The sequence below is a fragment of the Pteronotus mesoamericanus genome, unplaced genomic scaffold (genome assembly GCF_021234165.1).
Source record: "Pteronotus mesoamericanus isolate MK-2021 breed Mesoamerican mustached bat unplaced genomic scaffold, CSHL_Meso_final scaffold_21, whole genome shotgun sequence".
Lineage (NCBI taxonomy): Eukaryota > Metazoa > Chordata > Mammalia > Chiroptera > Mormoopidae > Pteronotus > Pteronotus mesoamericanus.
Window position 1 is genome coordinate 22,633,152 of NW_026555310.1, and position 27,209 is coordinate 22,660,360.

Below are 27,209 nucleotides of genomic sequence, written 5' to 3' on the forward strand. Positions count from 1 at the left end.
AATACCTATTATTAATAACCTTAAATATAAGTGGACTAAATGCTCCAATCCAAAGACATAAGGCAGCTGAATGGATGAGAAAACATTACCCACACATATGCTGTCTACAAGAGACCACCCCAGGACAGAAGATCTACACAGGATAAAAGTGAAGGGATAGAAAAAATATTCCAACCAAATGTACCTGAAAAAAAAATTGGGGTAGCAGTACTTACATCAGACAAAATAGATTTCAAAACAAAGGCCATAAAAGGAGACAAAGGAGGACACTATATAATATTTAAGGAAACAGTTCATCAAGAAGATATCACCTTTATAAACATATATGCACCCAACATAGGAGCACCAAAATATATAAGGAAAATCTTGGAGGACTTCAAGAAAGAGATCGAAAGCGACACATTCATGGTAGGGGTTTTAACACACCATTGTCAACAATGGATAGAACTTGCAAGCAAAGAATCAAAAAGGATATTGTGACATTGAACAACACTCTAGAGCAAATGGACTTAATTCATATATACAGAATATTTCACCCCAAAGAAGCAAAATATACATTCTTTTCAAATGCACATGGAGCATTTCCAAAGATGAACGACATGGTAGGTCACAAACCAAGCCTCAACAAACTCAAGAATATTGAAATCATATCAAGCATCTTCTGGGATCACAATGGCTTGAAACTAGAAACCCACCCCAAGGAAAGAACTCAAAAACATTCAAATTCATGGAGTCTGAATAACATGCTATAAAATAATGAATGGGTTAACAGTGAGATCAAGGAAGAAATCAAAAATTTTCTGGAAACAAATGAAAATGAACACCCAACAGCCCGAATCTCATGGGACACAGTTGAAGGCAGTCCTGAGAGGGAAGCTCATAACAATACAGCCGTACCTAAAAAAGTGAAACATTTCAAATAAACAATCTGACTCTTTATCTACAAGAACTAGAAGAACAACAACAAAAAAATCCCAGCGAGGGTAGAAGAAAGGAAATAATCAAGGTCAGAGCAGAATTAAATGACATGGAGACTAAAAGAACAATTCAAAGGATCAATAAATCAGGAGCTGGTTCTTTGAAAAGATAAACAAAATTGGCAAGCTGATTGGCTAACACTAGGGACTGTTAGGATGATGATTTACTTTTTGATCTAATCCTCTGCCTTTCATATAGTGCTAGGGGAGCCAGACTGAGGGAAGTCTCCTAGTCTTTTGCAAATGTCAGGTTGGATACCTTTGATTTACGGATCTCAATACGGATCTCAGTTTAGGTAAAATCTAACCTACCTTTCTTTATTCTGGGCTCAACCCTTCCCATCAAAAGTCCCGGAGGCAGGCATCACCTCACATCATTGTCCCCATTTCTGTTATAAACTGTGCAACACACTGTAAGCCTAATTATATGATGTTAATCCCTACGTTGCCATGCATTTAAACGATGCGTACACCTTTTTCATTTTCAAAGCTGGCCTCCAACCAAGTGTAATTGGTTGAGCCTCCCTTCCCCTGTGATTTATAATTCCCTTTTGGTAAGTAACTCTTAAGAGATGCGAAACAATGGGAGCAGTGCCTAACCTGGGTGAAGGTGCTTCATGTAGTTTGATGCTGGCGCTACGATCCCTCCGTACTGGGGCAGGCTCCAAAGTGGGTAGACCTGTGGCTGAGGTGGTGGTTGTCCAAGTCGACGAAACTCGTCTCAACAAACCAGGGGGCAAACTCCTTCTCAGGCGCTAGGAAGAAGGAGTGTTCATTTTATTACCAAGCATATTTTCTGTCACTAACTTCTATGTAATATAATGGAAGAAAATGGGTTTTTACTTGGAAGTAAATTTATTAAACTATATTGGTTGAATATCACCTACTTAAAATGTGGGTACTCAGATATTCAATTAAAGACTCTGGTCAACATCAATGAATACTATAAAATAACATTTTGGGATATTCATTTCAATGTTTATACAAATATGGGATTATTGGAATGAGAGTCAATTAACCTTTGGGATAATTTTATAGTTATATTTGTTCAATAGGATTCATATACCTATTATAATATTACATATTATATTAGTTATTGTGAGCAGAAGTTTTTCCTCAAAATTCACTTGTCGGGGGCATGACTTAATTTATATCATCTTGCACAACAGTCTCTATACCAAAGTGTTTATTGGTTTAATTTTAATTTTTTGACTTATAAATGAAAATACATAAGAATAAAAGAATGTAACACAAGGTGCACCACTTCTCTTGTGGTTAATGTCACTTAGACTTCAGGCATATGGGTAATGTCATCGGTACCAATTCCTCTGAATAGAAGACTTTGCTGGTTGACCTGCAACTTTCTCTCTATTATTCATTCACCTTTCATATCCTAAAAGAGATATGTGGCATCATCAGCACCGAGGCAAGATTCTGAGCTCACTAGGATAAGTACCATCTAAAAATTAAAGTGAAGGTATTCCACTACAACTGCAGCAACAGTTACTATAGGTAAAATCTCAACCTATTTTTATTTGTGGTTAGCTACTCCTAGGAGACCAATCATGTAAGCATAGTTTACAGAGATGCTGTCTCCTCTTCTGAAGATGGTAAAAATTTCTGAGAAGTAAAGTATATACCTTTGATACTAAATAGTTTTCAGTACCTCCTAAAGATCTGAATTTCTATCTTAGAAGGTAATTCAATGGCAAGAGAAAAGGTCATGCACTGTAAATACCAGGATTATTGCCTATAAATTTGTCACTGACTTCATACCAATTTTGAGAGCCAAAGGAATCAGTTAATCTCTCTCCATTTCCATTTCTTTATGGCCATGTCATGCAGAGCCATGCCCTTTTCAGAGAAGTAGATGTTGGAAGGAAACTATGTAATCACTGAATTGACAAAGTTGTGTGAAGAACACTCTGATGAAGAGACTCACAACAGCAAGAGCTCTGATATTACTGATTCATCACCACCTCAAGTAATTGGCTTCTTGTTGCCCAAATAGATAACTGTGCAGGACATACCAGGGACCACTGAAATTCTGATTTTTTTTTAGCCTTTAATATAACTTCTTTTCCACTAATGCAAGGTCTAAACGGGGTGCAGGATCTATTCCCCATAGATTACTTCTGTAAACTTCTTATATCTTACATATAAAAATATTATACAAAACACAAAGACCATTTTTTTTACTTTAATCCAAAATCAACTAAAACTGTCTGAGTTCCGATCTTGCTGGGTTTGGGAAAGCCATTAGGATACTATGAAGGGCACCATACTAAGAGTGAGAAGACCTCGTGTTTCAGAACGCTATGAATTTTAAGGAGAAACTATCCTAGGATGGGAAGAGACTGTTTTCTTCTTCTTCTTCTTCTTCTTCTTCTTTTTTTTTTTTGCTGCCATAACCTCATCCCATACAACAGGGTCTGGCATACGAAAGTGAAAAAGTTCTTGAAAGTCTGAGTAAAAAAGGTAATGTAAAATTGTAAAATTTTAATTTATAGAAAGCTGTCAAGTATAAGGACAGAAGTCTTTATGTTTAAAATTTTATTACTTTCTTCACCATGATTACATGAGTCATTGATATAAATCAGCATAAGTTTGAAGTACAAAGAAAGAGATCTAGAAGGGAAAAGAAATGGTTAAAGCTTTCCACTAGTGTGTCATTAATACCTACCTTGGGAATAGCCAACTTGTCTTTTTCAGAGCCTTCTTCAGAATCAGAACAGGTATAGTTTTCACTGAAGGAAACGACAGGATTCACTCTGGGCTTGTGAATGGCATGGAAGGTGAGCTGGGTACCGAGCAGGTTGCTCACTGCCCGCAAGGATGTGCACACGTTAGGGGGCAGAGAAGGGTCTGCCAGGAGGTCGGTGATGAGGCCATGGGCCTCGCCCATCACGGCAATATCCACGGTGATACTGGTTCCTGAAGACTGAGACACCAAACAAAGGGACAGTCAGGTAGGAAAGGGCCTGAATCTGAAGGCACAAAGAAATTGGGCTTTTTTGCAAAATGGCTGAGGTGATTCTTTAGGATTGCAGAAGAGTAATGTTCAAATCACATTTCTGTTTCAAATTTTGTCAAAATTTGCCATACCTTCACCGTGTTTGTGTTCATGGCACTTTTTTTTTTTAATGCTAGAATTTGGAGAGGGGTAAGGATATATTTAAAGATATTAAGAAGGTAAACATATGTTTTTAAAGGGCAAGAAATTACAGAGAATTTGAAAAAAAATTTGTATCAATTTATGAAGAGCTCAACATTTTAATGTATATTATCTAAAAATTTCATTTTGAAAATAACATTGATATACTACACAACTTTAATTTTAGTAATATTTTATCCTAGTTTGTGTAATTATTCAACTACTATTAGAGATATGCACAAAAAGCAACTTAATTTGTGTCAAATTCACAAAGTGTCCCTCTTTTTGAGGTTGGTAAGAATCGGAATTTTAGTTCTGGAATTCTGTGACACATCTGTCATATTCTACCAGACTGCCTATTAGACTGAGAGTCTTCACCCATTATTTGCTGAAGTAATGAACAGCCCCCCAAAACAGAGGACAGGAATATTCCTCACTCTGCTGGTGAGGCCAGAGTACAGGCAGAAAGGCATGAGAGCAAGGGAGAGCGTGGACAGAGCCCTGGCAAAGAGGGAAGGTGAAGGTAAAGACAGCATGCAGAGCACCCTTAATGTTGGAGTGCTCCCATGCTATGAGGCAAGATGAATCCACATAGCTTCGAACTGCACAATGCAGTTAGTGATTGGGGTGCAGGTTCCGGAACTAGGGTGCTTACATTTAAATCCTGATCCCGAAACTTTCTAGCTTCATGATCTTTGGCAAGTTACTAGGCTCTCTGTGCTGTGGTTTCTTCATTTGTAAAATGGATATAGTAATAGTACCAACCTCAGAAAATAATTATAAGAATTAAAAGGGATAATACATGTAAATCACTTAATATTGTACTGGAAATTGTAAGTGCTCAATAATGATAATGGTATAAATAATAATTAGAACAATAATTATGGAGCTTTTCAATAAGAGGTTAATAGGTTGGCTATGCATTTGGAAAAAACGTTTAGCCATTCTCTCACAACAAATGGGGGAAAGAAGGGGAAGGGACAAGGAACATGTATAAAGGACCCATGGACAAAGACAACAGTGGGGAGGACTGAAAGTGGGAGGTGGGGGATGGGTAGAGCAGGGGAGAGTAATGGGGGAGAAAAGGGGACAATTGTAACTGATCAACAATAAAAAAATTTAAAAAACAAAACAAAAAAATAACAAGAATGAAAGAAGACAACTTTAAAAAAATAAAATAAACACAAAAGATTAAAAATCTAAATGTGTGAAATTATAAATTTAATAAAAGAAAATATATGAGATTAATTTATAATCTTTGAATGCTAAAAAATAATATGATTTCATAAACTGTCAAGGAAGCATTTTATATACCTAAATAAATATATAAACTTCTGCATGAGAAAGTAGACCACAAGCAAAGGTAAAGGCTATTCTGTGAGAAAATGTTTGCCACACAAAGAAGACAAAACATATTGAGATGAAGATCTACAAAAATCAATAAATGACCAACTTGGATAAAAGGAACAGACAATTCAAATATAATGTAAATAATCAAATATATTAAGAAGCTACTTGCCTTCCAATACTTACAATGCAAATTAAGCAAATGTTTTTGTTTTTATCAAAATGGTATAATAATAAAAGATTGATAGCACCAAGTATTAGTAATAGTTTGGGGGAATGAGCAGTAAATAAAAAACAATTCAACAGTTTTTAAAAAATGTTTTGCTGGGTCTATTTGTTGTTTAAATGTACATGTCCTACAATCCAGTAAAATAACACAGATATCTAGTCTAAAGAAAAATTACAAATATTTAAAAATATAAGGACAAAGACACAAAGGGTACAACAGTGCTCTGATAACAATAACCAAAGATTGTAGCCATAAATGCATATCAAGAGAGTAAATGTAAAAAAGAAAATTCCATTATAACTACATTATAAAACAGTATGTACTTGTTTAAAAGATGTCAGTAGATATATAAATAATTACTTGGCAAAATAGTCATATAATATTGTTCAGTGGGGGGAATGTCTGTCATAAAAAGTGAATATGTATTATTATTTATAATCAGAAAATATATTAATTATGAAAATACCCATAAAGATACCCAATCTTGTAATAACTATTAGGAATAGGTAAATTTTTCTATAAAGGTATCATATAGAATAATTATGTCTTATACCTCTAGAATAAAAATATTTAAATTTTTAAATCACAGTTTACATTCAATATAATTTTGTATTAGTTCAGGTATGTAGCAGAGTGGTTAGAGAATCATATATTTTACAAAGTGTTGCCCTGATATTTCTAGTACCCAACTGGCAATATCATTGACTGTATTTTCTAAGCTGTACTTTACACCCCTGTGACTATTTTGAAACTACTGATCTGTACTTCTCAATCTTTTCATGTTTTTCACCCAGTTCCCCCAGAACCCTCCCCTCTGGCAACCATCAGTTTGTTCTCTGTATGTGAGTCTGTTTCTGTTTTATTTTTGTTTTTTCATTTATACTGTTCTTTAGATTCCACATGTAAGTGAAATCATGTGGTATTTGTCTTTCTCTGACTGACTTATTTCACTTAGCATAATACCTTCTAGGTCCATGCATGCTGTCGCAAATGGTAAGACTTTGTTCTTTAAGATGGCCAAGTAATTTTCCGTTATATTATGTACTACCATTTTTTTTATCCACTCATCTATTGATGGGCTCTTGGGTTGCTTCCATAGCTTGGCTATTGTAAATAACACTACAATGAACATAGGGGTGCATATACTCTTTCAAATTTGTGTTTTGGGTTCCTTTGACTCTATACCCAAAGGTAGAATCACTGGGTCACAAGGTAGTTCCATTTTTAATTTTTTGAAGAACCTCCATACTGTTTTCCACAGTGGCTGCACTAATCTGCATTCTCACCAACAGTGCACCAGGGTTCCCTTTTCTCCACATCCTCACCAACCCTTGTTGATTGTTGATTTATTCATGATAGCCATTCTGAAAAGTGTGAGGTGATATCTGATTGTAGTTTTAATTTGCATTTCTACAATGATGAGTAATGTTTAGTATCTTTTTGTATTTCTTAATCTTTGTTCTTATTAGTATAAAAATAACTTGGCAAAATCAGAATCAGAGAGCTAGAACATTGAAATGCTGGGATGCAGACACAAATACTCTGATCCTACAGCTTAAGTGCTGAACTAGTATACCAAAATAAATACTGATCTTTCATTTCCTGTTCTTAAATATATCTGTACTTACTTAATGCTTTATTTAATAATTGGGCCACGTTTTTCTCTGTAGGTACTCTTATATACATACTATAAACTGGTGTCAAAATTTAATGTAATAGTAACAGTTTTAGGATATATAATTATATTTCACTTATGTACCTATATTGTTAACTTCAAAATATGTCCATGAGAAATGCAACTGTACTAGGTTAACATTCCCTTGTAGAAACATGTATTTTCAAGTGCATCTCTAATTATTATGTTTCTGAAAAACTCAGTGTGATCTTCTGAAAGAGTAATATTTATTGCTACCCATGTTGTTCTAATAAAGTTAAACTAACAATGACTGCACACTTTCCCTAAAAAAATAAAAACAAAAATTTAAGTCAAACTGTGTTTCCAGGGCATAAATTTTCAGTTTTTCTGACAAGGAAATTAGCAGTTTATGCTCTAAAAATTAATAATTACAGAAATTATTTCAAAATATTCTTAGTATTTAAAACTTACAAATATGAAAAAATATACATCATGTTCACTGACAAATAGATTTATGTTTTAAATAAATTATTGGTGAGAGAACAAGTCTTTTTATAATTCTCTAATTTTATGTCTTTTTTAATAACACATTCCCTTTTTAAGGTAATAGATATATTTCTTATATACTCAAAATATTTAAAATTTTAAACGAACTTTGAAACAGAAACAGAACTAAGAACTCATCGTAAGTCAATGTCAACATAAAAATTTAGAAAATAAGCACATTACATATTTGAATTTACTTATGCTATGAATTTTGTGAAAGCAAAGGTCTTCAAGTAAAAATAAAATCATTATTCAAGCTAAAAAGAAGCATTTCTTCATATTGGACTTGGCTAAGAAACCAAAGCAAACACTTCTACTGTTGAAAAATTCTCCCTACTATAACTAAGTCAGGTCTTTGCTTTATTGGTTTTTTGATTCAAGAACAGAATTGTGTAACAGTCAGAAGTTGTGTCACACACAAGAAGTTATTACCATTCTTTGGCTCAAATAACTAGAGGCTTCAATGAAGTGTGAAATCTAAAATCAGCCATCAGATTTGGTTGCCACACAGTTGCTAAGACTAACCACCCATAAAATGCTGAAAGACTGAAAGACAGACTGGCTGCTATTTCAATAAACAGCAGGTAAGTAACAAACATGCAGGCACGTTTAGGGAGTCACCATTAAGGAATTTCAGAGGAGAGAGGCTTTGGTTGGTGGCAGAATTTTTTCACATATGATGCAAATGAAACAATGGAGAGTCACAGAAGGCAGTCCATACCCATTCAACTTCCAATGATATTGCCTAAATTTCTAAGTCTACCAATAATACTCTGAAATATTTCATTTAACTTGTGAAATCTTAGATAGTGGTAATAAATACTCAAAGTAAAGTTTATTTGAAGGTTACTTTAAAGGAAAGTCTTAAGCTAACAGCCTGAAATCATCTTTGAGTGCAGTAATGAACTATACTAAGCATAAAACCACAGTTGAGTCTTTTTATGGAGCAGATGATCAAACAAATCTTTTCCTTAAAAAAAAAAAAAATAAAGTAACCAAGCATATAAAACATTTTACTTTGCAGGCTCTCCTTATAATAGAAATATTTATATTTAACATTTAAGAAAATGCAAGTATAATTCCCCAGACACTTGTTTAAATGACAACCAAATTTGGATTGCCACCTTTAAATAGAAAACCTGGAATTTAAGTCTGATAAACAGTGGAGGAAAGTGCAGTTTTATATATCAAACCAAAAATAACTGATTTTCTTGGACTTAACATCGATTTCTGTTAAATTAAGTAGGAGAGATACAATTATAAAGATTCAAAAAGAAAATGATAACAAATCTGAAAGATTTTCAACTCAGAATGCTTCCAAATGCCTAAGTCATTTCCACTGTAAAAAACAAACAAAAAACAGCCAACCTGACACTGGCAGTCATATACAATTAATTGTGGGTTTGGTGCACGTAGGAAAGACGGTTTGAAACCTCAATCAGTAGAGTGGACATATAGTCAAAGTCTTGGCTTTTCATCAAAAAATGTATGAAAACCTGCATATTTACATATATTAAGTTAAAATATATTTCTAGAGGTACAGAAAATTTCATTTTTATGATTCTCTGCTTTAAAAGTTTCTTACATTAACAGACCAACTACTGGTCCTGCTTGGTATATGAATTAGCACACAGGGTGCAAAAAAGGTACGAGTGAGTATTTTCATCATGTCCATAATTTGGAAGGTTGTATATGTGAGAAGTTGGAGTTCAAAATTATAAAGACCTAGGATATGAGTGAAATTTTTATTCAATCATTAATATCAAATTTTTATGAGGTAGTACATGGGGACTTAAGAGCACAGGACTTAGAGTCAGACTTCCTGTGGTCATATTTCAAATGTGAAATTTGGCATTTTGGTGAAGTCATCTATCTTCTTAGCTCTTGTTTCTCGTCTTTATAAAGATGTATAATAATAATACATACTGTGTAGTATTATTGATGATTAAGTGAGACCAGGCACATTAAGACCTTAGGAGAGTGCTTAGCCGACAGAATGTTTGATAAATAATTATATATCACCAATGCCATTATTACCGTCAACGTCATCATCATCATTATTTTTGCACTGAATAAATTGTGTATACAAAGAGATGCATGTTATGCATGTTTGTGTGTCTCCTACTTATACTGGGCTAGTAGTTTCTTTATAAATGAAGGCAGCAAAGAGGTACGATTTCTATACCAAAAACAACAACAAAAACAAAAACATGCACACTTTCACTCCTTATTCTAGGTAAACAAAATCCCTAAGATTGTATGCCCTAACTCCCATATAGTCATAATTCTTCTGAGATTAAATTTAGGCTCTTAGAAAGTAATTGTACAAAAGTCCTGGATTCACTTAATATGGTTGATTGCACTGGTGTGATTCATAACACAGTATGTGAAAGGAATTCTAAAAGCCGGCATCTCTGCTCCATTGTTGGAAGTCTTTTTTTTTTTTTTTTTTAACACTCTTTGTTTCTATTTAGTCATCCTCAGAGGCACCCTGGGAGGCAAACAGCATGGGAAGAACATTCTCAGGGTGAAAAGGGAGTTTGGGCTAAGAGAGGAATAAACAGTGTATGGGATGACACATGAAAGGGAAGAGTCGCTGGGACTTTTCTTACCCAACTTTGGTCCTCCGTGCTGGGAAAAGGTGCCTGATGGGGTTTTGCAAGCTGTCTCATCCTTTGTGTTTAAAGTTGTTTGCCACAACCCCACATCCTCTAAATCTTTCTCTGGGAGGCTGTCTGTGATATTAGGAAGAGTAGTATCTTGGTCTTTAATGTACTAAGTTCATTTAGAAGATGAGCTGGATTCGATAAATGATCTTTGGAGTATTACTGGTTTTGACCTCAGAGCCAGCAGAATTGCATATGTGTTTATACTTTCATAGGACCCATTTATAACTTTAGACTTGAAGTTGGTTGGGAAATTTTTAAAAAATGAAATCATGTGAAAATTTTGCAGTAACTCATTGTAGGCTGAACCTTGGCTAAATGCCATCCTAAGGAAGCAGATGTTTGCTTATTTTAATTTTCTGGCAGGGACTATGAGTTTACATTTGGATTTTCCCCTTAAGATAACATGTATGTACAGTAGGAGAAAAACATATAGGGCCCTTCATCGAACCGCTATCCAACACCACCTCTGGTGCTGGCCCCACTGAGATGTGAGACACAACAAAGTCCAGCAGTTACCAGTTCTTTACTTTCTTCTATTTTGATGTTCAAAGAGCACTCCATATCACCAAATGGGATGCTGTACATGGCTTTGCGTCTTTAGATGTTTTCCTATAATCTATCTGCCAATAATCCAAACATTGTTAAAACTGTCCCTCTGTTTGTTTTCTAAGTATCTTCCAGACACTAGCAAATTCACCTAATAGCCTCAAAAATAATAATTACCTCAGAATACTGTCTTATTATTTAAGAAATAAAACACACTTACTAGATCGCATACTTTAGTAAACACTCATATATCTGAGAAGATAGCTGCTTTGATTTCTAGGCTGGTTTTCTCTGTTTCTTCAAATTAGAAATGATGAGGTGGCTGGCAAAGACATGAGGGATTCAGGAAATGAACTGCTCATGGGACTGCTCATGCAAGTGAGGTGGGGAGGCTTGGTTTAGTATAAATTGCTATGCACATAAAAAGCATTATTTTTTTGTATTAGTAGAAGAAACTGGATTTTCTGATTGAGCATGAGTTTATACACATTATAGGAAAAATGAAAAATTTATGAAATAAGTATGGACTCCTAAGTTAATGAATTTTGACGGTCTTTTGTTTGTTAAATTTTAAGAGTTGCTATTGAACTTGAGGTTTTTATTTGCTTAGCCTAAGAACAATATCAGTGAACAACAGATGGCAGTATTCTGCCTCTTTAAGGAACTCTAATTGTCTGAACATCTTTTTGAATGAGTGCTCTCCTTCATTAATGGGCAGAGGATAGTTTCTTTTTTCACAGAAGAAAAAAACAAAGTAAGAAAAAAAACAAACCTACATAAGTCTACTGGTAGAAAGTAATAAAAAATTTTAAATTGTCAATAAAAATAAAAAACAAACAAAAAAATGTGCCTCTCTCTCAGGATCACTGTTAAAATGAAACGATGACTGCATTAGCAATAGTTCCCCTAAGTAAACATCTCAGTTGTCACTTTTCTCCATTTTTATAAGATACACATTGTAAACATCACCTATTTTCATGCACAATTTGATTTAAATTATTTTCCACATGTAATTATCTACTGTAATTAAAATATTCATAAAAATTAAGATGTGCATTTTAACACAATGGTTTTGTGAGCCTTCATTACCATTTGTTTCATCCTGTCGTGTTATTTATCACCAGACTCTTTCCTCTCCCATGCTCAGGAGGCATGTATCTGTGCTACTGATTCGCTTCAACTACTGCTGATCTGGAAAATCTTCTCTGCACTGCTGCCGTAGCAGCCAAACTGGTCTCTGTGTGAACCCCTGTGGGGGCATTCCTGTACTTCATACACTGGAAGCATCAAAAACAAAAACAAATGACAAACCCTGGGAGCTGTAACTTCAGAGAAATCTTGTGTCTCCCGGCAGTTCTCAGATGTACTCATAGAGCCTCTCTGTCCTAGCACTTGTGACAGTTTTCTGTTCCGCTTTTGGTGTGTGATCATTTGATGAAGGTTTATTTTCCTCTCTTAGGCTGACAGAGTGAGGAGGGCAAAGGCAAGGTTAAGTTTCATTCACCAGTTTAACCCCAGAGCCTCATTTAATATCTGGCACATTTTTAGGCACTTGATGCTGTTAGAAATGGGTGAAGTCATAAGTATTATACTTCCAATCTCCATAGATAAGTAAATTTCCTCTCTCTAGTTCTTCACCTTAAACAAATGTAAAAGACAAATTACAGTGTCTAGTATATTTCCTTAAAACAAATAACTGAATTTTCTGGAAGTCACCCTGAAACATTTAATCTTCCAGCACAATTTCATGTACTAATCTTAAACTGAAAATTAAATAAAAATTTTGAGAATTGCTACTGGAATACTGAAGTCATAAATAAATATTATATTTAAGAAACTGATTCCAGAATAAGTGCTATTCAGAAAACAGCAAAACTGCCAAGGAGAAGTAATAATACTAGAAAAAGCAACATTACGCATTTTTCTATAATTTGGTACTTACATGTAAAGAGTAAGCAGAGAATTAGTGTATACAAATAAGTATTTTCTGGGAAAAGAGAAAAATCTTAAAAGACTAGAGGGAGAGAAAAAAATGGCTTTTGAGTACAAAGTTCAAGTGAACACATAGTGCTTCAGGTTGAAAAGGATATGTCTGTGTATAGCATGGTGACTATAGTTAATAATACTATATTGTATATTTGGAAGGTTATAAGAGAATAGATCTTAAAAGTTTTAATCATAAGAAAAAATGTGTGTGTATGATGATGGATATCAACTAGAATTATTGTGCTGATCATTTCACAATATACACAAATATTGAATGCTGCACACCTGAAGCTATATTAATGTCAATTACATCTAAATAACACAAAAAAGAGAAAATGATGTGTCTTGAGAAATCTGAGGGAATGGATCATGAGAGGAACGTGAGACAAATTCAAGAGCATTAATGAACTACTCAGGGCGAAGAGAAACCTCTGTGGGGTAGTGACATTATCAATATGTGTGCAGGACGGAGTTAGACTAAGTTTCAGGCTTATGGCTTGGGAAAATGGGTAGCTAAGAATCTTTCCCTAAGTTAGGGATCACAGGAGAAGAAATAAGATTTTGGTGTGGATGCTGAGATATTCATCTTTTAGTAAATATGCGATGTTCACAGCATGATTCAAGATGTGTATCGGGACTGGAAATACACATTTGGGTATTAATGGCACAGATATAGCCATTTCCAAAACATACTACAGTGGAAATGTAAACATAAAAAGGATAGCGGACTGAGGGCAGAGCCATAATCAATACCAACATTTAAGGAGCAGGGGAAAGAGAAACTCACAAAGGAAAATGAAAAGGGATGACTGAAAACTACGAGTATAGGCTTGAATGGGCCAGGGAAATGCTTGTGTCAAGATCGGATGAGTGGTTAGCAGTGACCGATGAATTTGTGAGATTGATAAATTATGAAAATGTCTATTATTTTCATATCTGGAAGGTCACTGGTAACACTGGAGAGTGCTGTTTCAGTGAAGTACTCAGGCTATAAGCTGCATTGCAATAAATCCAGAGATGAAAGGAAGACGTGAAAATGGAGACCCTGTAGGCAACTATTTGGTGAAAATTAGCTGTAATATGGAAGATAGAGATATGTAATTATCTAGAGAGAAAACAGGATCAAAACAGCTGGTGAGCCAGTGAGCAAGCATGAATGTTAAAGGGGGATCCCCCTCAGGTGAGGCATCTAAAATGCAGTAAAGCCAATGAGATGATAAAAGGATCAAGATCCAAGAGAAGGAAGCAAAGGAGGGGGGACTAACCTTTAACAATGGGGGATACCTTTCCTATTATAACAGAGAGAAGGGAGAATGAAAATTTTCAAGTGAGAAGTTGGAGTTCTAATACTTTGACTCTTACTTCATCTGTAAATTAGTCATCAGTCCCTTGTTAAAAGAGTGATGTAGACAACGTCGAGGTTTGAGATACAAAGGAGAACGATTGCACATAAAATTACACGTGAAAAGGCAAAGAGCTGAAAAACGGGAAGGGCCTGCCAGATAGGAAAGAAAGAAAACTGGACCGGAGATCCTGGTGAAGTGACAGAATGGATGCAGAGAAGGTGAGGACAGAACAGAAAAGCTTGAAGGAGCATGAAGTCAGAGAGTATATGTGGGGAGGTGTCTGCATGAGAAAGACAGAGGCAGGATTCCATTAGTAGACTAGTGTCTTAGGCATGGAATGGCCTGCTTTTTATTAGCAGAAAATAAGGCTAAAAAGGAAATATGAGGCCAGATTTCAAATGCCCATCAATGACAAATATTTTTTAAAAATTCTATCATTTGGTAATTGAGTGATGAAGGATGTCTGAGAATGAAAATGATGTAACTGCACAGTGCATAGTGCTTGAGAAAGACTGAGGTGAGGCAGAGAAGACAGACTTGACTGAGGCAATACAACAATAAACATGCAAAACTAGGAGACCTGCAGCAGGAATGAACAGGAAGGGCAGAGTGAGAGGGACATTAAGGAAAATCAGTTGTGCTTATAAAGCGATTGATATCGGGACTTGAAAAAAATGCAAAGCATTTATTCCCGTAATAGTCTTCTTTATCCACAATATTCTCCTTTCAGTGCCTCCTTTCATACATCTCTTGAAGTACTGCTGCCCTCACAAAATAAAATAGGGAGGGTTCACTTGTGAGTGTGTAAAATCTATATTGGGTCTGACTAGCCGTCCAAGAAATGTTCCCTTTTTAATGTACCATGATCGTAGTCTTCCACACTGTAAACAACAGAAAGGGTGAGTGGATGCTTTAGTAGCCCCAAAATGATTTAATAAAACATTAAACCCTTCATAAATATATTTTAAAAACTCAATACATTGGAGTTTCTACAACTAATCAAAGATATCATAAATCAAATAATAAGGTTTCCAGAGTTATATATAGATCAAATTTCAAAAACACGTGTAAACCACTTTTTGAATCTAGAATGCATTTTTTCCAGAGAAATACCATAAAGTGATGAAATTCCTGTGCAACCTAACAAAAGCTTATACAACCACTTAATAATAGTTATAATAGCATTTTTTTCCATTGCAAATGCACTCTAAATCAATACACTGCAATATTTTTAAGAACCAAATTCATTTTATTAATGGTGTGGTTAAAAAAAGGAACATGAGAGCATTAGAAGAAATCCATATTTACCTCATTTATTCAACAGATACTACCTGAACATCTCCTGGGGAGATGGAACTGTCTCTAGACCCTAGGGCTACAGAGATGAATGAACCGGGGCTGCTGTCCTCGGGCACTGTGCAGTCTAGTGAAAAATGTTAAAGGGACAGAAAGGGGTCAGAGGATAAAAGAGGGAACTGAGGGGACCCTGTGGATCAGCAATTTTCAACCTTTTTCATCTCACGGCACACAGAAACTAATTATTAAAATTCTGCAGCACACCAAAAAAATATATCTTTTTTTGCTGACAAAAATATAGGCATAATTTTGGGTCATTCACACCAGACAGTATTGTTGTGTTAGCGCTTGTCATTTTTTTTTTTTTTAATTTGACAATCTAAGGGAAAAGAGGTATTGCATGTTTTAAAAATGTTTGCAGCCAAGCTGAAAATCACTACTGCAGATGTATCACTACGGCCTTAGGTTATAAGATGAGTGAAAGAAGCTATTTCTCAAAATGAAAACAGTTGTTTCTCAAAATGCAGGACTCAAAATACCTGCATCCGGCCATGTCGTTCTTTTTCACACAAACAGTGAAAACGGCTGCCCTGAACCAGGTAGCATCCATTCTCATCACATTCTCATCTATACCTCTCCTTCAAGGAGGATCAAAGGAAAAAAGAGGATCAGTTCTCCAGAGAAGAGGAGCATGAGAAGGGAGAGGGCAGGTGGCAAAAGTACACATCACTCAAATACAGAAACCTCAGGTTTCTTGGCATTTTGCTTAAAACCTGTAGTCCTTTGAGCTCTCATAGCTCCAACGTGGTCTTGACTTTGAAACATGGACGTTGGGACTCCCCAGTTTCCAGTTCCCCCAATAAAGAACAGGAAACTCGAGACTGCCTTGTGTCTCAGAGTACTTGAGCATCTGCCTCTCGCTAACTGGTTTGAAGGAATGCGGTGAGCTTATCTGTGACCCATTTTGTATACAGGGGAGATATGTGCAAAATACTTAAAAAGTCTACAATACCATTTCCCAATTTTCTGGAAGGCAACTCACAGCTCTACAAATCACATTTTAAAGGGAATGACTTCGCAAGTTTGAAACTAGAGCACAAAGGTTAAGTAACTTGCCCAAAGTTGCATAGAGAAGAACCGGCAGAGGTGGCGTCCCAACCCAGGCAGCCTGGCTGGATCTCCACTGCTAATTCCAATGCTCAGCTGCCGTCTGTATTTTGAGTTACTGTTCCTATGTATGATCACTTACCTTTGATGATGTGAAAATCTTTGCCAATTTGCTGCACTCTGTTAGTTTTGCAAACTATCGATTTAGGCTCTTGCTATCTATGGGGGACTTATTAATGTCATAAGTAAACTGAGAATTCATGGTATACTCCTTTCCTTCACATCTTTTGTAAAAATCAAATTAGACTCTTGCCAGAACTAAATCTCAAGGAAGAGCTCTAAGTTTTCTCCATCAAGAAAATGCCATTTATTCTCTCTCCTGATTTGCCATGCTTAAGACAAACCTCTTTGTAAAACTGCTCCTGGAAGGAAAAGCTAGCAGGCTGTTGTGAGGACTTCTGTTGCTAATATAAAAGCATCTGTCTTCATTTTCCTTTTAGGTGGTAATGAAAATAAAATTTTATAATGTATCTGTCTACAAGTCTGGGTTAATTACTTCAGTTGAAGAAATTGGTTTCAGTTATAATCTTATTATATTCATAATGTTATGAGACATTCAGGTAATAAATATGATTATCTTTGGGTCAGCAGACCCCAGTAGCTCACCAAGATATTTATTTAATAAGCAGATGTCAGGCAGGATCATACAGGATTTACATGAGAAGCATCTCAAATTGCTATCCTCCTCACGTTTAGCAACTTTGTGTAACTCAGTAGAGGAGGAAATCAGGTAAGAAAATGAGTCATTTGGTTATAATAATGAGTCACTCAACATTTATGTCCTAAATTTGTTTTCTTCCTTGTGGACATAATTGTTGGTTCAGTCAATGCTTCCATATGCCATTAGTATAGCAATGAAGTCACATTTAAGAAATACAATGGACATCAATTTGTTGAGATTCAGCACAGATTCTTTAATACAAAGATGTATACCAAGAAGACAAAATAACTTCAGGGATTAAGATTATAATTTTAAAAGATCAATAAAACTTCTGATTAAAAATGTGGGCTATTTCCCCCAATGTCCCCTGGATAAAGAGGAAGAATCTAGGGAGAAACTGGTAGTGAATTCCTCATTAACTATCATTTCAATCCATTTTAGTTTTATTTCATCTTAAAATAAGGAGATGAGAAGGGAAGTATGGTACAAGAACTTTAGTTAAAATATCCCACAGAAATGAATAAGCAAGCATTATTAAAACAAACATAGAACAGAAGCAATGAATCCTTCCACATCATGATTATAATTGCAAATTAAAGACTAAAATTTATAAATATATAGTGAAGTCTAACTAAAAATAGCTTCAAATTGTCTTCCTGCTGGTTTCAATATTTCAAACAAATAATTTTAACATACTATAATGTTTCTGTCATGAGCGACATTCTATGCTGGCCCAAAAGATGATAACGGCTTCTCAGGTGTGCATCAAGCAGGTCTCATGACTGTTGGATCAATCAGCAGGTTTGGTAGTTGCCCTAGAGAGTACTGCAGCATTTTGACATCAAGGTGAACATATCTAGAGACATTGCGAAATGCCCCAATTCTGAACTCTCTTCAAACAAAATGTGGTGGATCTTGTGATTGACTTCTACAGCAACCATGACGATTCTACCACCAGGGCCAGCAATTTGGTCGAGGATGGGAAGGCTTTGGTCATGTGAGTCAATGAGACACAGAGGAGCTTTGCTTGGTGCTTCTAGGAAAAAAAATTCCCTCCCACCAGAAGGAAACAATGTTGCTGCTAGCAGTCATCTTTGGATCACAAAGATGGAATCAGCTTTAGGATGAAGCCAATTGTGTAACAGCATCAAAAGTAGAATAAAAAAACCTAGGTCAACTACTATATTATTGAGCCATGAATTCGTGACCATGAAGCCTCCTATTATTATGAGATAATAACATTGATAACATTTCTTTAGTGCTACAGCTAGTCTGAGTATAGTTTTCTTTTTTTCATGGTTGGAAATAACTAATATAGCATAAAATTTTACTTAATGTATATGTAATTAGAAGATGAGTAGGTGGTAAGAGAAATAAAATGTCATAATTTTAACAAACTGGTTTCAGTTATAGTCTTATTATATTCAGAATGTTATGGGACAGTAAAAACTATGATTATCCCAGGTTCAGCAGATCCTGATATCCCACTGAGAGCTATGAGAGTTGAGTGATGGCTAGTTTCACTTTAGCCAACTCAACCACCACCACAACCCAGCACACGAGCCATATCTGTACTTTGACTGCAAACACACTCTATTATACATGAATGGGTTTTATGAGCTTCATAAAGATAATAATTATTTTATCTTTATTTTTTCCTCCCACTGCAACTTTAACCATGCTCAGCAAAATGGGTGCCTAACTAGTTTAAATGAATTGTCTTTCTCTAGTTCTTCTTGGTGGAAAATAAACAAAAATTATCCAATCCTCTACAAGAAATTTTAATTTAGCTTTATATATAGATAGATAGATAGATAGATAGGATTTCATAATCCTTGATATCCTCCCTATTGTTTCAGTGAAAGTCTTCTTTTTAATGACTTTTTAATCCCCTACCTCTGTATTTTTAATTTCATCTTTCTAACATGGACAGCAAATTCTTTTAATTTGTTTTTCTTATTTTATTTGTTCTCTTTTTCTCCCCTTCTCCCTCCTCTCAGCCTAAGAACACTGTTAGCATTTCCCCTAATAAAAAAATTGTTCATTGACCCCATCGAAGGTGCTATCTATTCTTTCTAAATTCTAATCTCTTAAAATAACTGGAAAGAGAGCTCTCCTCTCTCTTAACAGACTTTTTAATGGTACTTAATCTTCCATTCATGGCAACCTGATTTAGGTCTCTTCCTGATAAAACAAATCTTATCAAATGCAATCAACACCTTAAACATCTAATGACAACTTGACTGTTCTCCTTTGCCCAATACCACAGCTTCCTACTCCTGTCTTGGCTCTGCCCTGGCCTGGCTTTCTTTAGTCTTTTTGAGCAGTAACTCTGCTTCACTGGCTCTTTCTCTCCTTAACTGGCTTTCCTTTTTATTGTTTTGTTTTTTCTCATCCTAATCTATGCCCTTCTTTTCCAGTTCTTGCTCTGTGTTATAATGGATACCCACTAAGCTAGAGCTTCGACACCAACCATTTCTCTGGACCTCAGCATGTGTTCTTCTCTGGTCTCTAGACAGCTCCACTCCAGATGTTTCCTGGTTATTTCAGACTCAACTTCCCCAAAGAGAATATTTCATCTCCTGAACTCTTCTTTTCCTCCTTTCTTGGCTAACAACAAACATCACCAAAGCTGGACACCTGACTTATTTATTTATTTATTTTGCTTTCTCACCTCCAGCTTCCAACTGGTCACTGCATCTGGAAATTTCTAGTGAGGAGTCTCTGTCAACTACTTCTTCCTTTAAATGCCCTTCATCCTTGCCTTAACCTATTTCTCATTGTTTCACATGAGGATAGCTGCAGTTTTTTTCTTCTGTTTTTTTCCTACCACAAGCTCACTTTTTCTCAATACAGATTTATTAATGTGCTGCTTTGTTATTTTCTTTGATGGCTTCCCAAGAGTATAGAATGAGATTCAACTTTTTGGCATGGCTTTAAGTGTCTTAATAGTTAACCCTTAACCCCCTTTTCCAGTTAAATTTCCATACGCCCTCCTAATGTCTTTCCTCCCCAATTATCCTAGATTATCTCCTCAAATATGCTACCATAACCCCATGACTTTGTTTATGGTGTTACTTCTGCCTAGGACTTCATTCCTCTGGTATATGGGTATAAATGACCAAGATGCGACTTTAAAGATCAAAAACATTTCAGCTTTATTCCCAAACTGACACTAACTTAATCACTTTAGCCTCAAAATCTCCATAGTACTTTGTTTCAACATCTGTCTTCATATTGTGCTATTGTTAATTGTTTGTGACCAAATTCTGTGCCCAATTGTGAATTTGAGGGCAAGAATGACGTTGATTCATTTTTGTATAATCTAGTGCTCAACATACTGGAAGAATGGAAATAAAAATGATTAAATAAATGAGTTTTGCCTTCAAACACGACATGCTGTCCTTACGAATAGTTCTGTAAAGTTTGGAGAATCTTGATCATTGCAATCAAGTTTGGAACATGTACCTTCACCTGGCTCTTCCAGTCAAACAAAACTCCCCTACAAATCCTCACCACCTCCTACTGGGTAGCACGTTACCTCAGGCAACCGTCTGTCTGCAATAAACACAGATTCCCATGTGCAAAGAATAAAGGGAATGGAAAGGAGAAGTAGAATGGACACATTTCCTCTGGATGCTTTCCCTGATTTTCACTGGTCCTTGACTGCATGGCCAGATGCTTATTTCCAGGGGTCCTTTGTATTTTCAGGGTATGCTTTGTAAGCATAGGTATACACTTAACAGAAAATGGCTTTCTTTGTAGCAATGGTTCATTTGAATCACTGGAAAATATTAGGACATAGAAAAAAATAAGAGTGAACAGCTATTAACTCATTGTTAAAATAGCATTAATAGTTTAACACTATATAGAGTATATGATTTCATATAATGTTTAAGTTCTTTTACTGAGTGTGAGCTGATCATTTATACCTTCAAAGAAAGGTAATTCTGGAGATCTACAGTCAATCTCTCTGTTTCCTTAAAACAAATATTGTCTTTTGAGCTTTCCATTGTAATCAGCACATAGCATTTCATATGCTTGCTCTTATAAGATGATATTCTTTTTCCCTTCATGTTTGGGAAGTTTTTAAAAAAAGCCTCCTAATCAAGTCTTTAAATAGATAAGATTCACCACTTTTCACAAATATAACCCACCTCTGATTACGAATGGTTGCCTTTTGGTTTGAGTGACATCCTGGCATCCATGCTGCAATGTGAGGCATAAACTGAAAATGCTATAATGAACATCATGTTTGCCATGAAGCTTTTAGGGCAGTAAATATTTTTGTAAGGAATATGAGAAAGGAACAACTGGAAAGAAGAGCTTGTTTCAATGCAAGTCTACTGCTCCTAACTGGCCAACCTGAGATCTCCAAAGAAGCTGGCAGATAGAGTCCTGACAATGAGAAGGACATAGTAAGCTAAGGGCAAGATGACTATAACACATTAACATCATTTGTGTCTTTTTACTCTGAAATTACACTTCCCAAAGCAGACTTCTGATACTAATGTCTTCTCCTCTGCCTATAAATCTACCCAAGTCCCACATATTTAGATACTCCAGTGTCTCCTTTGCTAGGATACCCTATATTCTTCTTTAATGCCATATTCTTTCTACACGTGCCACATCCCTGTCACCTGCCATCCAGTTTCTCTACTAATATTTGTAAAAGAACAGTTAGTATTCAGGTCTTCATCTTCTCACTTTCCATTCATATCTCATTCCACAGAGCTGGGCTTCTAGAACAAAGACTTGCTATGACAGTGGGTTTCGATTATTAAATTCAAAGGACCCTTTTCAGTCCCAGCATTGTGGGACTTCTTCATAAAGGTTTAGAGTATTGGTGACTCTTCATTTTCTGAAAACCTCCCTTACTTCAGGTCCCATGATATCATGCCCTTCTAGTCCTTTTCCTATTCTGAACATTCTTTTTCTTCTAGGATTTCCCTCTCCCTACTCATCCCACTCAACATTTTAAAAGCCATTTCCTCAGGGGTCACCTCTTAGCTCACTGCTCTTTTCACTCTATGACTCTCTCTAGATTTGTTCACACACTTTCATGGAAACCATCCCATGACTTCCAACTAACAACTCCTAAGCTATCCCCTGCCCCAAACCTTTGCCCAGGGCCTTACCAGTTACTAGACTCCTTGGAGACAGGCAGCAAGGCTTCTCAAAGGCTAGCGTCCAAACTCGTCTTAACTTGACTCTGCCGATGGGCTTATCTGAATATGGAATCTCAGCCAGTGCCTCCAATGTCCAAAACATTCATGCTAGATACGCTTATCTCCCCTTCCTCATTTCCTTCATTCCATTAATCACTGAGCCCTGCCATTTTTACCTCCTACATAACTTGTCACTTTTTTTTCGTAACTACTATTCCCCAAATACTTAATTACTATGTTTTCCGCCCACTACTTTAACCATACATATCTTGACGAATTTCCCTGCCCTCCTCCCCTCACACCGCCACCTTCATTTAGTCTATCCCTCCAACTCTATTACCACTTAATTCTTCCCAAAACACTTTTTATGCCCTCCACCCCACCCCAGGCTGGGTTAGCTACACATCACCTCTACTCCAGTAACACACTCATTATATGTCAGGCATTGCACTGAAATTGCAATGATTAGCTTGCGTATCTTTCTTCAGCACTAGACTGTTGATTGTTTAAACTCTTTTTCTCCAGTGTTTATCACAGTGTCTGATGCCCATTAGGGGCATAAAAACATTTATCAAATTAATAAATACATTGATTTATTCACTGATGTGCTTGCCCAGGTAGACTTTCCTAATAAAAAACAACAACAAAAAAACCCTGAACAGTCAAGATGTGTTATAATTTGTTTGGTGATGATGTTTCTCAGGTTAAATAAGTACATCAACATTCTGGTTTATCCATCAGCCTTTCATGAGACAAGGTAAAATGCATGTTCTTTAAAATCTGAATCCTCTGGAAGAAGCTAGTATACAGGTTTTGAGTATGAGGAAATAAATAATATCTCCACCAGACCCTTCAGTCCAGGTTCATGGGACTCAGCCCAGAACAGCCTGTCATCATTGCTGCCTCTGATCTCCAACAAGGCACATGTCTTGGCCACTTGCCTCAGGAATGTGAAGATTATATCAGTGTGTCAGTATGAAGGTGACCCTGTGGTTAGTCCCTTGTAAATGTAATTGTGTTTAGGATCATGGCTTGAGTGCTGAGATACCAGGCCCTAAAAAATTGTATAATAACTGCTTCTGATTGAAAAAATGATGTCACTACAGTAAGATCATATGGTGGTTCGAATCTAAGATAGCTTAACAATTGATTATTCATTTCTTTGTCATAATACTACATTCAAAACAGAGTAAATCTTTATGTGGTTTTACAGTATCTTAGAACTGTACCACTGCCCAGTATATACAGTATTTTACTACTGAACAATCAAAAACTTATTTCATATTAAGGGAGAGGACAGAACATAATTTATTTTATGGCTGCTAAAAAAATGAATCATGAGCTTGCTGATTCAAGACTTTGGTGGGGACAAATTTACAATGGCAAAAATGACCTGGAGTTGCATTCAGGACCATATTGTTTTAATTCTAGCAATGTTCAGGCAAACCTTAACACGTTAGAATAGTGATAATAAAGGATGTCTCTTGTAATATCAACAATGACAACACTTATGCCGGGGACAAGTGCTCTGTACTTTCAAAGAGGACCAGGAGCTAGGACATTCAAAGTAGGACAACGCTGTTAACATGACAGCTTTATTCTTGGGGACACATGAACACAACCTGCAACAGGCCTGCCATGGTCCGCATACTCTTGAGAGTTAGGCCCCAGTATATATACCCTGTGTGAAATATTTATAAATGAATAAATTTGTAATCCTGATTCTGTCTGCATAACATTCTGGCACTGCCTGGGGTGTGAGTTAGTGATTTATATTTATACTTCTCCCTTTTTAATTCGCATCACCTTGCCCATTTGGATTGTGTTTCCTGACATTTCCTTCCTCCTAAGAGTGATTCTTTAATGTTGATTTTATGTTCCTTGTTCCTGCCCTCATGCCACCTCTCAGCTCTGGGCCTGCTCAGGGATACAAAATCCTGACCACACCCACACCTGAGCCCCTCTCTGCTGCAGCTGAAAGGAGGAAAGAATCAGAGGAAGCAGAAAGGTGCCGCTTGAAATTTTCATAATCTTCACCATCACCTCCTACGTGCCCCTAAACCTGAAGTAGAACCAGAAAGTGAAATTAAAATGAGATAAACACACTCCTCGGCAATTCCACTCTTACTGTTTATATTTGGAAACTATTCATGGCTGAGCCTGTGTATGCATTTGGAGCGTGGAATGGTTAGAGTGACTGCATTTGTTTATTTGCATAATGAAAACTACTCTAGGTTTGCCCATCTCTTGAGCCGCTAGTCTTAACATCCACATAATGTGTTGCCACTGACAAGATGGCAAAAGACAGAAGCTAATTTTTAAGCGTTTCTAGTCCCCTGTCTTCAATCCTCTTAGTTATACTAGAGGTTTCTCCCTTGAGCATGATACACAGATCTATTGCCATCAAGGCTTCCACTTCTTGAGTGTATCATATTATGACTTCAGATAAGAGTTAGGAAGAAAAAGACCTGGGGAACACAACTCTCTGTTCAATCTTTTCTTGGCCCCCCACTAATGATAATTTAAAATCATTTTAATATATTATATCCCTGTAACAGCATCTTGAGCTTCTCTCTTTTGTGTGTGTGTAAGTATATAGAGTTTTCAAATACTCTTGTATTTACTATTGTATTATTGTATAGTTATTATTTTTAAATTTATTTTTAATGTTGTTCTTTTACAGTTGTCCCAATCCCCCCCCCCCGCTTGCTCTCCTTTGCTCTCCCCCACTCCCCACCCGCTCCCACAGTCAATCCCCACCCTGTTGTCCATGCCCATCCATATTTATAGTTATTCTTTAACTAGGCCCTTCCTCTTCTTTCCCACTTTAACCCTCCCTCCTATCCTCTCTGCTCCCTGTCAGTCTGTTCCTTGTTTCCATGCTTCTGGTTCTATTTTGCTCATTTGTTTTGTTGATTAGGTTCCATTAAAGGTGATGGGCACTTAGGCTGTTTCCAGCACGGGGTGCATAGGTTCTTTTGAATTGGTGTTTTGGGATTCTTAGGATATAATCCCAGCAGTGAATTTGCTGGGTCAAAAGGCAGCTCCATTTTTAATTTTTTGAGGAAATTCCATACTGTTCTCCACAGTGGCTGCACCAGTCTGCATTGCCACCAATAGTATACAAGGGTTCCCTTTTCTCTGCATCCCCGCCAGCATTTGCTGTTTGTGGATTTCTTAATGATGGCCATTTTGACTAGTGTGAGGTGGTACCTCATTGTGGTTTTAATTTGCACCTCTCTGATGGCTAGTCATGTTGTGCATCCTACAGACCCTCTGTATGCCTACAGACCCTCTGTATGTCCTTCTTGGAAAAGTGTCTGTTTATTTTTGTGTATGGTGTAAATTGGTGGTCTAGTTTCATTTTTTTATATGTATCTTTCCATCACTCCTAGCACCATTTGCTGAAGAGGCTATTTTTTAATCCATTTTATGCTTCTGCCACTTTGTCAAATATTAATTGATCATAGAGACATGAGTTTATTTCTGGGTTCTCTATCCTGTTCCATTATATATGTGTCTGTTCTTATGACAATGCCAGACTGTTTTGATTACAGTAGCCTTTAAGTATACTTTGGTATCAGCTATTGTGATCACTCCTACTTTGCTGTTCTTTCTCAAGACTGCTGCAGCTATTTAGGATCATTTTTGGTTCCACATAAATTTTTGAAATATTTTGTTCTATATCTGTGAAATATGTCATTGGTATTTTAATAGGGATTGCACTGAATCTGTGGATTACTTTGGGTAGTATTGCACTTTAATGATGTTGATTCTTCCCACCCATGAACACAGTGTATGTTTCCATTTGTTTGTATCTTCCTTAATTTCTTTCTTCACTGTTCTGTAGTTTTCCGAGTGCAGATCTTTTGGTTAACTTTATTCCTAGGTACTTTATTTTCCCATTTCCTACAATAAATGGGACTTTTTTCCTAGTTTCTGTTTCTGATATTTCATTGTTGGAGTATAAAAATGCCTTCGATTTTTCAATATTGACTTTGTGTTCCACTAGGTGGCCAAATTCACTTATTAGGTCAAGTGGTTTTTTGGTGGAGCCTATAGGGTTTTCTGTGCATACTATCATGTCCGCAAATAATGACAGTTTTACTTCTTCTTTTCCAATTTGGATGTCTTTTATTTCTTTTTCTTGTTTGATTGCTGTGGCTAGAACTTTTAATATTATATTAAGTGGTGAAAGTGGACATCTTTGTCTTGTTCCTGCTCTTAGGGGGAAAACTTTTAGTTTTTGCCTGTTGTGTATTATATTGGCTGTAGGTGCCTTCATATATGGGTTTTATTATGTTGAGGTGGGCTGCCTCTATTCCCAGTGTTTTTATCATAAATGGGCACAGTCTTTATCAAATGTTTTTTCAGCACCAATTGATATGATCATGTGATTTTTGTCTTTCATTTTGCTTATGTGGTGTACTACATTTATTGATTTGCAAATATTATACCATTTTTGCATCCCTGGGATGAAT

General features: G+C 36.1%; 1 protein-coding gene across 1 annotated transcript in view; it reads right to left on the reverse strand.

The window, feature by feature from the left end:
- PDE3A (phosphodiesterase 3A) overlaps positions 1-27,209 on the reverse strand; it is a 278,997-nt gene that overhangs the window by 49,685 nt on the left and 202,103 nt on the right. The window contains exons 3-4 of the mRNA XM_054591375.1: positions 3,661-3,918; positions 1,578-1,732 (exon numbers count right to left, since the gene is read on the reverse strand). Coding sequence (XP_054447350.1) covers positions 1,578-1,732; positions 3,661-3,918 — 413 coding nt within the window. The remainder of the gene's footprint in view (positions 1-1,577; positions 1,733-3,660; positions 3,919-27,209) is intronic.